This window comes from Zea mays, chromosome 7, assembly GCF_902167145.1.
Source record: "Zea mays cultivar B73 chromosome 7, Zm-B73-REFERENCE-NAM-5.0, whole genome shotgun sequence".
Classification (NCBI taxonomy): Eukaryota; Viridiplantae; Streptophyta; class Magnoliopsida; order Poales; family Poaceae; genus Zea; species Zea mays.
In genome coordinates, this window is record NC_050102.1 from 166,724,339 (window position 1) to 166,737,141 (window position 12,803).

General features: G+C 44.1%; 2 protein-coding genes across 5 annotated transcripts; one reads left to right on the top strand and one right to left on the bottom strand.

The window, feature by feature from the left end:
* The first annotated feature begins 958 nt into the window (after positions 1–958).
* LOC100279769 (uncharacterized) lies at positions 959–9,147 on the top strand. 4 transcript variants are annotated; one of them, XM_020540467.3, is made up of 13 exons: positions 959–1,531; positions 1,852–1,933; positions 2,030–2,131; positions 2,604–3,442; positions 3,543–3,639; positions 4,089–4,263; positions 4,619–4,695; positions 5,011–5,406; positions 5,584–5,633; positions 5,847–5,960; positions 7,100–7,167; positions 8,187–8,276; positions 8,431–9,147. In XM_020540467.3, exons 1-13 carry the CDS (start codon positions 1,185–1,187, stop codon positions 8,625–8,627), a joined length of 2,634 nt encoding a protein of 877 aa, XP_020396056.1. In that variant the 5' UTR covers positions 959–1,184; the 3' UTR covers positions 8,628–9,147.
* Positions 9,148–10,713: 1,566 nt separating this feature from the next.
* On the bottom strand, positions 10,714–12,241 carry LOC100284699 (uncharacterized). The gene is made up of 2 exons (NM_001397418.1): positions 11,469–12,241; positions 10,714–11,370 (listed from the first exon to the last, which is right to left on the bottom strand). Exons 1-2 carry the CDS (start codon positions 12,103–12,105, stop codon positions 10,955–10,957), a joined length of 1,053 nt encoding a protein of 350 aa, NP_001384347.1. The 5' UTR covers positions 12,106–12,241; the 3' UTR covers positions 10,714–10,954.
* Between the last annotated feature and the right edge of the window lie 562 nt (positions 12,242–12,803).

Consider the following 12,803-nt stretch of genomic DNA (forward strand, 5'->3'; position numbering starts at 1 on the left):
TATAGAGAATCTGAGTATCATTAGAATTATGTGCGGAGGAAGATAAAGTTGTCTATGAGACTCAGGATCTATAAAGTGACGGATTACTACTATTGCGACGACTCAACCGATTATATGTTTATGTTGATTTTGAATGATTTTTACCCAAACGAATTTTATAGAAGCTGGCTGAAAAGCTGAGTGTTTGACAGTCCGTAGCAGCTTTTGGTGGCCAGAAGCTGCGAAAAGCCGAAACAAACAGGGACTATATAGAGTCGTAGGAGCGGATGCCGGGCAGATAACACACAGATGGTGCCAGATTTGTGAATTGGTCAAACGGGTTTGACGAAAAATATATGGAACTATTGGAGTACTATTTTTGTTGGACTAAATACTTTTAGACCTTGTTTGTTTCCCATCATTTTGAGAAATTGGAATCTAACTAATGTAGTAGACTATTTTTTTTAGAATATGACATTCCACAATTTTCCAAAGTTTATATATAAACCTATTTCAAATTCATGGGTGAGAGATGGAAATTGATTCTATAGATTTACATGATAATTTTCTAATGTAAACTAATAACACACTCTTACTTGCTTCTCTATAGCATAAGTGTAGTGTATAATTATCTCTCTCATATGATTTAGGATAATATATAAATATACTACATATACAAATATATTAACTTATTAGTCTTATCTAAATTACGATTATTAGAATGAAATTTAATTCCAACGAAACAAACGGGACCTTAAGAAGATTCCAATGTCTGTATTTTATGAGCTAAATCTTTGGTATTTGTTGTAGATGCTCTAAACAAACCTTAAAATCTGTCTAAACTAGCTTTAACAGATAATCCGGTCAGCCCGATTTCGTTCTAGGCTTCTAGCTGGACCCGCTTTACATACCGGCTCTAGGTTATGGGTGATGGCTAGGGCTGATATACAGTCGTGGCAGTGGCATGGCAAAACCTATGCGAGGCGGTGTACACGTAGCAGCAGCAGAAGAGCAGCACTATTGCTGCCGCTGCTTTTCTGCGCCCCTCTTTAAAAGCCTTCCTCTCACCTCCCTCCTGACTCCTGAGTCCCGTCTCGTCCTCTGCCCATCGTCGTCTTATTCCTATCGCCCCCACGAATCCCACGCCCCTCCCAAAACCCCCCTTGCCTCACAGCGCTGCCGCCGGCTTGGTGTGGCGTCCGACCATGTCGTCCCCGGGGCCACAGCAGGCGCCGCCGGCGCAGCCTCCCCCGCCGCAGGCCGCCGCGCCCCCCACCGCCGCTCCCGCAACGGTCTCCGCGACCTCCATCTCGGTGCAGCTGCCTCCTATCCAGCCGAAACCGCCGCCGCAGCCGGGTCCCACTTCCGGCCCGCAACCGCCGACGCCGGCGCAGCTCTTGAATCTGGGTCCGCAGCCGCCGCTGTACAGGGGCCCGATCTGCTGGAACTCCTATTGTAAGGACCCCGACCCCAACTCCTTCGGCCGCCGCGGGTGGAAGGTCCGCTCGGGCCCACCCTACTCCGTGTACGCCGACCTCTGCGGGAGATGCTAGTACGTGCCGTCCCCCTTAACCACCTTCCTCTCCCTCTCCCCACCCCTCTCCGCTCAATCGCGCCATCGGCGAGCCGTCGCGCATGCTCAAATCGTGCCGGGGAAGCTCGCGCCGTCGGGGGGCGGATTCGCCTATGGCGCCCACGGCCCACCGGATCTACGTGGAGTCGTGGAGTGATCGCCACGTCGTTGCGATTTCGCGGGATATGCGGGGGTTTTATGTAAAGTTGGTGTGATTGTTTGGGTGCTTTGACTTGCGTGCGACTCATTCGTGATGCATGCATGCATGTGGCTTACTGGTACACTCGCTCTGTGGCCAGTTCTCAGTTTGAACAGGGGATATACTGCGAAACGTTCCATTCCGAAGAGGGCGGCTGGAGGAACTGTGAATCCTGCGGGAGGGTACGTGCTCTTGCGTACTGATTATGCCAATCAGTGGCCATTCTGATTTTCTTCTTGCTGATTGATGGACGGTGCGTTTGTGTTCTTATTAAGCAGAGGGTACATTGTGGCTGCATCGTGTCCATCCACAAGTATCAGCTCCGTGACGCTGGTGGGGTTGACTGCGCCAAGTGTGCTCGGAGCACCCGTGCTGCCATGGTATGTCGTGAAATTTTTTCAGTTGTCAGAGGATTTACTATTATTGGGGACGATGGGGATGGGGGTGCAAGTGCATGCAACATGATCCACTTGTAGCCATGACTGTTTGCTGGTTTTTTATGTTTTTTAAGGGAGTGCATTTCAGTGTTCAGTATGTCACTTGCGTTTTAGACTTCAGTTATGCTATTTGTTTGGCAGCATTAGTTAGGTGGATACTATGTTGCCAATATCTCCTCTACATGATAGTGCCATTAATTAACTTAGTTATGTCAAGGATGTCACATATTTATCAAGACCATGTTATTGCTATTTACTGAAGCTGACAATTATTTACTTCGAAGATGCTGATAGTTCATATTGAAGAGATTTCCATTTATATTAACTGAATAATGGGAATTTAATAATCTGTTCTTTTCAAATTGAGTTCATGTTTTGATCCCTGATTGACACCATTGGCTCTTGTGCTTCGTAGGCCCCACCAAGTCCCGTATGGACAAATCCTATTCATAGTTCTCAAAATGTATCTGACAGAAAAGACATTACTGTAAAGAGCTGGAGACCTCCTGCTGGGCAAATTTCAAGTCAGTGGAGGCAGACTAATCTGTGGAGCGTGTCCAGTATACAGTCAGACTTGCAGCAGCGTCTAGCTTTTGAGTTTGATAGGCCTAGCGGCAGTGAAAAGCTACTTCCTGGGCGCACTTTTATTCATTCCCAGGAAAGGAAATTTGATGACATGCATGACAGACCAGCAACTCCTGCGGGCATGAACCACATTATGAGGGAGAGAGATCCCAATGGGCACGGTCAGACCACTAATATGGATCCAGCATACTCTTATACCCTCTATCACAGAGATGGATCGCATCCAAATAATCTTCATGATTCTAATCACCATTGTGGAGAAAATGACTCTTTGTCTTCTAGGAAAGTGGCAATGCCAGAAGCTTCTACAAGTGTGGATGCTGGTTTCAAGCTTGATTCACATCATACATCTAATTTAAAGGATGATCCACCATCCCTTTCAGTTGGTCTGGCTTCTAATTTTGCACCACAGAATGGACCGAAAGACCATATCAGAATTGCACCTACTCAGCAGCAATCACAAATGACTTCCTCCTCATTGCAGAAACAATTCTATTCTCATGCTGTAACTGGTTATAATGAATTTCAAGCACAGATGCGCAATGGAAGACCCAGAATGGATTCAAAGGCTAGATCACAATTACTTCCCCGCTATTGGCCTAGAATAACAGATCAAGAGCTACAACACTTATCTAGCGAGTATCCGACACATTCTACTTATGTTAATAAGTAATTTTCCTTGGCATTACTTTCTGTAGTCATAATTCCCAACTTCCATAGATATGTTATTCGTTTGAACTCTATTGAGTTTTACTTAACTTTCAAACAGTTCAAATTCTGTTATTACTCCTTTGTTTGAAAAGATGCTAAGTGCTAGTGATGCTGGGCGGATTGGTCGTTTAGTTTTGCCAAAGAAGTGTGCTGAGGTGAGTTATTAATTTGATCGCCAGTTTTTATTTTGTAAATTCCCTGTAATTATATTATCATATGGCGTATTGTTATTGAGCATGGAAACATTCTTCTCTTGCTACTAGTTCGTATATTGATGTGTTTTCTTTTCCCTTTTCCAAATTAGGTTTTATCTAGTGCGCCATGTCAAAGTTTATTTTTATGAACCTGTGATCTAAAACTGAACTATGTTATCCTGGGCTATGTCATAAATTGTTAGTGGTTCTTGAATTAAATTTGATCACATGTACGACTAAATCACATAGTATCTATAGATAGCAGTGCTTATTTAAGATATCTTTGGGAGTTCTTTTCATGGGGTACAATCATATGATACACTTGGTTAAAATATAAGATAGTTTTATATGTTTTTTTGTGTGACTTATCCCAAAAAAGTTCCCTAATGGGAAAATAACATTTTGGACAGACATACTTCCCTCCAATCTCCCAACCTGAAGGGCTCCCTTTAAAGGTTCAGGATGCCAGTGGTAAAGAATGGATATTCCAATTCCGTTTCTGGCCAAATAATAATAGCAGGATGTATGTATTGGAGGGTGTCACACCTTGCATTCAGTCAATGCAGTTACAAGCAGGCGACACAGGTACATATCTTTTCTTAGACAAATTGATACTGAAAGTTTGTAGTGTGTCTGTAGCAAAACAACACAAACAAAATATCTAACTTCCTGATATTACTTGGGGTTCAGCTCACCCAATTTGGAGGCACATGTCTAAGTTGTCCATGTACATGCGATGAGATCAGCATTTGTTTATGTATCCCATAACACTGCATTTCTTAAATATAAATACATGACCTGACTGATCTTTTGATGCGGTGTTAATTATGACTTTACGCATTTTCAAGTATGTTTTGCTTTCTCTTTCCTTACTTTTTTTGGTTATCCTTGTTGTTATCATGTTTTCTAGTTCTAACCCTACACTATTTTTTTTCTGTAGTAACCTTTAGTCGAATAGACCCAGAAGGGAAATTGATCATGGGCTTCAGGAAGGCAACTAACAATTCTTTCGAACAGGTATGCACATTGAAGTACTTCCTCTATTCCAAATTATAAGACGTTTTGGCTTTTCTACACAGCGTTGATTTTATTATGCATTTCCTATTATTAAATTTATTGTTTCTGTAATATTCTTGTGCAGTTCTTTTCATCTCAATGGTGGTTATACATGCCTGATTACTAAATTCATTGTTTCTGTAATATCTTGAGCAGTTTTTTCCCTTCAATTTCTAATACATGCTGCCTGTATTATGATGGCAGGTTTTTTTTTACTAAATAGACTGTTAAAGTTTTAATCTAAAAATAATCCTTGTCCATTGTCTTATTTAACAGGAGCAAGCTACAAAGCCTGCCAATGGCGCCCTAGCAACTTCAGAAGCAAATGGTAAAGTTTCTGCCCCAGATTCCAGTCCAAATGCTGCAGTTTCCCGTCAAAACAAGCTCAACACAGAGACCAAAAGTTCTAGTCCTGTGGAACAAGCCACTGCATTGAAAATGGACAAGGATGGATTAACACAGAAGGAAGGGCCTGGAACTGGTAGTTCTTCCCCAGGTTCTGTCAAGAGAAAAACAACTATTCTTGGTCAAAAGAATAAAAGATTACGGATGGATAATGAGGAATCAATGGAGTTGAAGATAACATGGGAGGAAGCTCAAGAATTGCTTCGCCCTCCTCCTAAGGCCCCATCCATTGTTATTGTTGATGGCCATGAGTTTGAGGAATATGAGGTATAACAATCCTTTCAACACTACTTACTGGAGAATTGCATTCTGAAATTGAAACTTATTTCTGAGAATTGTCTCCAGGACAACTTCTGCATGTTGGCTTCTTTGCTGTTTATTCTTACTGCTTAATACAGAAGAATGAATGACACATGTTTCTGTATTGAAATTCTGATTTTTTAGGAGCCACCGGTACTTGGAAGGAAGACTTATTTTGTAGCAGATAAATCAGGGTATTTTTTTAACTCAAGGTTCAAAGTGTGCCTTTTGTTGATGCTCATGCTAATACCAATTGTTTTCCTCACCATACGAATCAAGCTATCTTCTGTTTATTTGTGTGTTCACTTACTAGTGGTTCAAATTCAATGTGTAATAGCTGTTAGTGTAATTCTATGAGTTATGAAGTGAATCAGTGCCACTAATCTAAATTAACAACACTGTAACAGTTCGAACCATCAATGGGCCCAATGTGAAGATTGTTCCAAATGGAGGAAACTTCCAATAGATGCTCTGTTGCCCTCCAAATGGACCTGCTCTGACAACAAATGGGATCCAGAGAGGTGATCTTCTCTCATTGTTCTTTTAAGACAATTTGTGGTCATTTTATTTTTTGTGGCATATGAAACATGATGAACCATCTTTGCATTCATGGGTCCCACAAGGCAGCAAACTAAAGTATTCTTTTGTTCAAAGCATTTCATTCAAAGTGGGGTACTTGGAAATTAATCTTAACAAGCCAGTCTGTTTATTCTTATCTTTACATATATGTTATATTGGTTGTAATAATAATTTATTCCATGTACGTATAATCAAAACCTGGAGCAAATGTTGGACCAAGAATCACTTGATATTGTTTAGTGCTGAATTCGGAAGTTTGCTATATAAAATGTGGCATGACATAGAATTGATCATCATTGAACATGTTCTACAAAGTATATGATGCCTGCGGTCTCTTATGTACTACATAATCCAGTTGCACATGTACTAGATAGAATATCTGGGAACACCACACTACAGTTTTGACTGACTTGATGCAGCTATACTTGCATGTGCTGGTATATTTTTTCGTTACGAAGTTATAAAAATTAATTTCACCTATATGTTCAAGAACTGTCTCGTCCAGCAAATGTTTTCTCTAATCCATAGAATACAATTCATGAATTTGTACTTTGACTTCGACATGAATATTCAATTATAAGCTGCTGAATCGTGTAGGTTTTGTAGTATCACCTATCTACCTTGCAGTAGTAAGGTGTGATTTTTTTTCTTGTTTACTTTAACCATATTATAACACCTAGTCAGTATTCTTTTATGTGATTATTTATGCATAGCAACACATTATATCAATCAATTCTCCTCTGGAAGAGCTCCTGCAGGGTTGAGGCACCGAGCCCAATTTTCATCATCATCATCTAGTTGAACATTTCCAATTTTCATTGTATGTATTTTATATATGTTAAAACAAAGTATTATATAGGCAACATAGCTGAAAATTGGAAATGTTCTTTTAAAAAGTGTTTTTACTGTCATGAGAACATCATACGAACAGTGTACACAATTGTAACAAACATATGCCTAAATGAACAGTCAGCTTTATGTTGTGTCAAGACAGCTAAATATTAGTTATTTGTAACTGCTTGGTTTGCTCATCATTATATCTTAGTTATTCAGTTAAACACAACTATTTTTCTCTCTCTAGGTGTTCTTGCGAATCTGCACAGGAAATAAGTATAGAGGAGCTTGCAGAATTCATTCCTATAAAACCTGGTATGGTACACAATCTCTCTGCAGTTTTTATATATGCTTCTGTAGAATTTGTATTTTCATTAGTTGTTCTTTGCAAATAAAAATTCCAAAGATGGGTACACATGCCCTCTGTGGTTTTTATATATGCTTCTGTAGAATTTGCATTTTCATTAATCATTAGTGTTCTCTTCAAATAAAAATGACAGAGATGCATTTCATACAAACAGAATTGGATCGATGCACTATGAACTTTGTACTTTTCATAGAGCTGTTACACAAGAAAAGGTTTAGACCATGAAAGATGGTTGATCGCTACTGGTAACTAGGCATGCCACAGTTCTAGTGCATGCTCTAGCTAGGTACTTAACTGCATTAAAAGGAGATCGAAGCTCATCTAGTTTTTTTTCAGAAAAATGCATGGTGGAGCTTGCCCAACCTTTTACATAATGGGCTATATGTTTGTTTTCTTTGTTGGTAGCAGTATCAGGATTTCTTGCAATATACTTGCATGATGTTTAGAACAAGCTAGCTAGTTAAAAAATGAACGAATTAGCTTTTTCATAAAGGTCAACATATTTAGAAATGGTGGGAGTAGGAGTCATGCATTTTAAAGGTAGGCCCAATTTCATATATTATGTCTAGATACATAGTTTTAAATTATAAGTTGTTTTAGTCCTTTTAGTTCCAAATTGGAAGTCGTTTTTAGTCTTTTTAGGTACATGGTTTGCGCTATGCATCTTATACATCACTAAGTCTAGATACACGGTAAAAGCTATGAAAAGCCAAAAGCGGCTTACCATGTCCAACAATTTAACTATATGGTCACCCAAAACATTGTATTGCGTTGTTTGCTCCTTCGCGGAGTGGAGTTTGAATATGGGTATGATGATGAGTAAGCTGCTGGAGATAACCTTAAAATTTTGGATTTTAGGAATGTGTATATAGAAAAGCCTGAACGACTTATAATTTGAAAGATAGCATGTTTGAAGTTTCATTTACTTGCATGATGAGCTATAACTGTATTTAATGGTTTGTTGTAGCCAAAAAGCCCAAATTGAAGATAGAATCTGATGCTATCGATGCTTCAGATGGGCTGGACACGCTTGCAAACCTTGCGATTCTTGGTGAAGGTGAAGCTCTCCCTTCACAGCCAACAACAAAACATCCCCGCCATCGTCCGGGCTGCTCATGCATCGTCTGCATCCAACCACCAAGCGGGAAGGGTCCAAAGCACAAGCAAACTTGCACCTGTAACGTTTGTATGACGGTTCGCCGCCGTTTCAGGACACTCATGCTTCGACGCGAGAAGAAGGCGACAAAGGATCTGTCTCGCAAGAAAGAGACGGGCCAATCCAGTGAGAAGGCCACACAACAAGCTGTGTCCGGACCTCCAGGAGCCAATGCCACTGCAACCAGATCTGCCCAGAAAGCAGATGGAAACACCGATGGACCTGAAGACATGGCCGTCGATCACAAGGTGACAACATCCTCTCCCGTCAAGAACCATATTGACCTGAACATCCAACCTGAACGGGACGATGAGCAGTCACCGAAATCTGGTGCGGCTGGTTTGTTGAGCCGAGACAATGCAACTTAGAGAGTGGATAGCGTGGATTGATTGATCATACCATACCAATGAGTGGACATAGATAACCGATCGAACATATCCTTCCGAATGTCTATACCCTTGTTTTTTTTTTAAGATAGATGTGGCGTGAGGCGTGGGGCCTTGTAGTGTAGCTGTTACCTTCCCATACCATAGAGCCGGTTTCCTTTTACCCTGAGACTCCAGTGGTAATGTTATCGTGTATACCATAGGGCAGGACACCCGTAGGTGTTGCGTGGGGACTTGCATAACCATGTATATTGCAAGACCAGCTCGTTTCGGCTGAATGTGAACCGTAAGTTGCTACTGTACCCCTGCACATATTTCCCCCGAGTTGGCAGGAATTGTTACATTACATTCGTAGGATGAATGAGCTTTGTCTTACGAGTTTGCTCCATTCTTTATTTAAAAATGATTTATGACATGTACCATTTAAGGCCAAACGAACACCGGTACGCGTGTTTTCGGTCAGCAGAGTAGAGTGGGATACAATACACCCACGGTTTGCGCAAACTTGAGAGGAATATGCTAACGAGACTGTTTAAACCAATACTACTTCAATCAAAAATATACTAAGTTAAAAATCGTTTTAGTTAATAGGTTTATAGAATACTTGACATATATATTTTATATATGTGTTCAAGTTTTTCATCTATTTAGTATTTAAATATAGACATAAAAACCTGTGTTCAAGTTTTTCATCTATTTAGTATTTAAATATAGACATAAAAACCAAGAACCAAAACGATTACTATTTTAAAACAGATAGTATAACCGATGGCATAATGATGCGGTAAGTTGGTGAGCCGATTACGTTGTGAGGTCAAGTCTGGCCACGCACGGCAGGTCAGGTCAGCTCAGATTAGGGATGGATATCGAGCAGCTCGGCTCGTTATAGCTCGTTATTGTAACGAGCTAGCTCGGCTCGGCTCGTTATACTAACGAGCTAAACAGCTGGCTCGACTCGGCTCGTTAGGAAGTTCGAGCCAGCTCGTTAGGCTCACGAGCCACAACTTAATATAAAGATCTATGTACATAAATATATGTATAACCGAAAAATCATATTTTAAGTGATTAACACTACAAACATGTAGTCATGCAATAATACAAATATCTAAGCACATGACACATCCACACATGTCCATATCACAGGTCATAACAACGAGAAAACAAGACTATGAGAGATGAGACAATACCAACAACTAGACAAACTTGTTTTGTGGCTTAGCTCGTTTGGCTCGCGAGCTAGCTCACGAGCTAACCCGAGCTGGCTCATTACAGAACCGAGCTAGAATGCTAGCTTGGCTCACTACAAAATTAAAACGAGCCGAGTCGAGCCGAGCTACTAACGAGCCGAGTCGAGCGAGTTATCGAGCCACGAGTATTTCGTCCAACCCTAACTCAGATGGCCTCATCCTGCATTGTAGGCGAGTGTGGGGTAAAGAGCAACTCTCACACAGAACGACTGAGAATGAGCAAAGAACCAACGAAGGCCCTGTTTTGCAGAGCCATTGCTCGTTGAAGGAACAGCAGAAATTAGCTTCCACTCAAGGCTGGTTTGGTAACTTTATTTTCCCAGATATTTTCATTTTAGTAGAAGTTAACTTCCACTTAAAAATAGGGTTGTCATATTATCCCTTATTGTCTGCTTTTAGTCTATTTTTATAAGTAGCTGAACTAATAATTTGCGATAGAAGTGTCGTATTTAGTACAATTTCTATTTAAATCTATGAAAAAACTGTGCCAAATAAGGCAGAAATAGGATGCGACGAGCAGCATGCTGAGAGTACCAAAAAGTTGGGGATAACCAGGGTGCTAGGAACCAGCACCAGTCACTGCTACCAGGGACCTAGAATAAATTGCAATTCTATTGTGGTCTTAGTGTTTTAAAATCTTAAAAATTAATTAAGCATAAATAAAAATTATCAATATCTATGATGTTAAATAAATGCTATCAGATCAGTTATAATGTAGTAGTAAATTAATCTAAAAGTATAAGGAAGGAATGCGGACCAACTTATCCTCTCTCTTGTGCAAAATCTATCATTATCACCTTGTTGCTTGACAAAACCATTTAGGGAGTAACTTTGACAACCATATCTTACAGAGACCAAGAACCAAAATCCAGAACGATCACGGAACAAAAAAGAGAAAGGCATATAACCCTTCCTGCGAGCCGCAGCGATTTGCACCAAGTCCTTCTCAGTAACGGATGCCCCTGCCAAGCATGTCGCTGTAGTGCTTGAGCGACTCCTGCCGCTGCAGCCGCATCTCCATGTTGAACTTGTGGATGAACGCCTCCACGCGGCGGTTAAGCTCGTCCTGCCCCAGCGACGGCTCCCGCCGCACCGGCGCAGGAGGCGCCTTGCTCCTTCCGGCGCCCCCACCGTCGTTGAAAGTCTCGGCCTTCCGCATCGCCCCCGCCGGCGCGACCGCCGCTGGATCGACCTCCCCGCTGCGGCCGCCGGCGGACGGACGGCGGCCCGGGCGGGCGTCCCAGGTGTCGGACTTCTTGAGGTGCCGAGCTAGCGGCGGGCCCCGGCCCTCCGTGATGGCCTTCCACGTGCTCTCCAGCGTCTCCTCCTTCCGCGGCCGCGCTACCCGCAGAGCCCTGCTACCTGCGATTGCCAGAATCCCGGTTGGTACCAAACAGAACTGCCAAAGCGACCTTTGAATCGTGCTGAGGATGGCAAAAGCGCGTGAGCAAGGTTGTTACCTTCTGGGCTTGCTTTGGCCGTCTTCCTGCTGAACCTCGCCGATACCAGCGGCTTGTCCCTGGAGTTGGTCAGGTCGGTGAACGGCAGCACCTTAGTCTCTACATCCGCGGCCACCTCCGGCTCCTCGCCCCTCCGACGCGGCGTCCAGGTCGACCTTGAAATCGAGTAGTCCTCGTCCACCTCGTCTGGCGGCACCGGCGCCACCTCTGTAGTGTGGACCTCCACCAGAGGCTCCCGCTCCTCGACAGCAGCGACGGCCGCGGCCTTCACTGCCACCAGGGGCATCGCCGCAGGCACCTGCAACGCAACCGCAGGCTGGATCCCGTCCTGCTCTATCTCCTCGCCCGCTCCTCCTACTCCGATGGCGCCGGCGCCGGCGTCGGCGGCGGGGGCATACGAAGGGGCCGACGGACGACCGCCGTCGCTCGGCTGGAAGCGTGACGACGCGGCGATGGAGATGATGATGGCGTTGATGACGAGGTACAGGTACGGCGGCGTGAGCCAGGTGGCGGCCACGGCGCGTGCGCGTGGCAGCTCTTCCGTCACGAACGCCGCCAGCGCGGGACCAAGGAACCGCACGCCCCCGGCCGCCAGCACCGCCGCGGCCGCCGCCTTCAGCGTCCGCGCGTACCCCATCGACCTGGTCTAGTCTTCTTCTTCCAGCTCCCCGAACCCAGCACGAGAAGTGCCGCGTCCTAGCTGTCGGTGTCCGTGTACGGCGGGCGTTCGCGGCAGCTAGGGAAACGGAAGGAAGCGAAGCGATGTGAGAGGTGGGCGCGGCGCGGCGCGGTGGGGCGAGGAGTTTATAACGAGGGGACCGGAGCCGATGGCGAGACGCGGGCCATCGGATGAGGCCCGCCCGGCCCGCGTGAACGGTGGTGGGAGGGAGATGCGGGCGGTGTAGTCCTTCCTGCCTGTGCCGATGAGAGCGGCCGAGGTTCAAACGGTCAAAGTGACCGTTGGGGAGCGGTGGGGGTAGAGAGCGGGCGGCGCATGGGCCCGCGACGCAGGCGGCCACGTTTCTGGTGGGCCTGCCGCGCAGCCACGTATACCGGCCCCTTTCACCGCGCAGCCTCACCTCATGTCATCATTAATCGGTGTCAGTGCTAAACGAGACGAAGCATGTTATTGTTACTGGAGTGGTCATCAATCAAACAAACAACTACTCTCGATGAGACGCATGTTATTGCTAAATGCTAAGGGAGTAGACATTTTTAGTTTCGCCTATGCATGCGCTCTTTTTTTTGCTACCGTACAGATACTCAGAAGGGGGTCGTGGACTGTGTCGAAACGTGGCGCTCACGTCACGTGTCCACCGTGGCGGTACGGCAACA

Bases quoted from the DNA above. Each gene is read 5' to 3' on its own strand.
- LOC100284699 (NM_001397418.1), bottom strand. From the start codon at position 12,105: ATGGGGTACGCGCGGACGCTGAAGGCGGCGGCCGCGGCGGTGCTGGCG. The intron at 11,371-11,468 runs GTAACAACCTTG...TGGCAATCGCAG, and splicing joins GGCCAAAGCAAGCCCAGAAG to GTAGCAGGGCTCTGCGGGTA.
- LOC100279769 (XM_008653122.4), top strand. From the start codon at position 1,185: ATGTCGTCCCCGGGGCCACAGCAGGCGCCGCCGGCGCAGCCTCCCCCG. The intron at 1,934-2,029 runs GTACGTGCTCTT...CTTATTAAGCAG, and splicing joins ACTGTGAATCCTGCGGGAGG to AGGGTACATTGTGGCTGCAT. The intron at 5,634-5,846 runs GTATTTTTTTAA...ACACTGTAACAG, and splicing joins TTTGTAGCAGATAAATCAGG to TTCGAACCATCAATGGGCCC.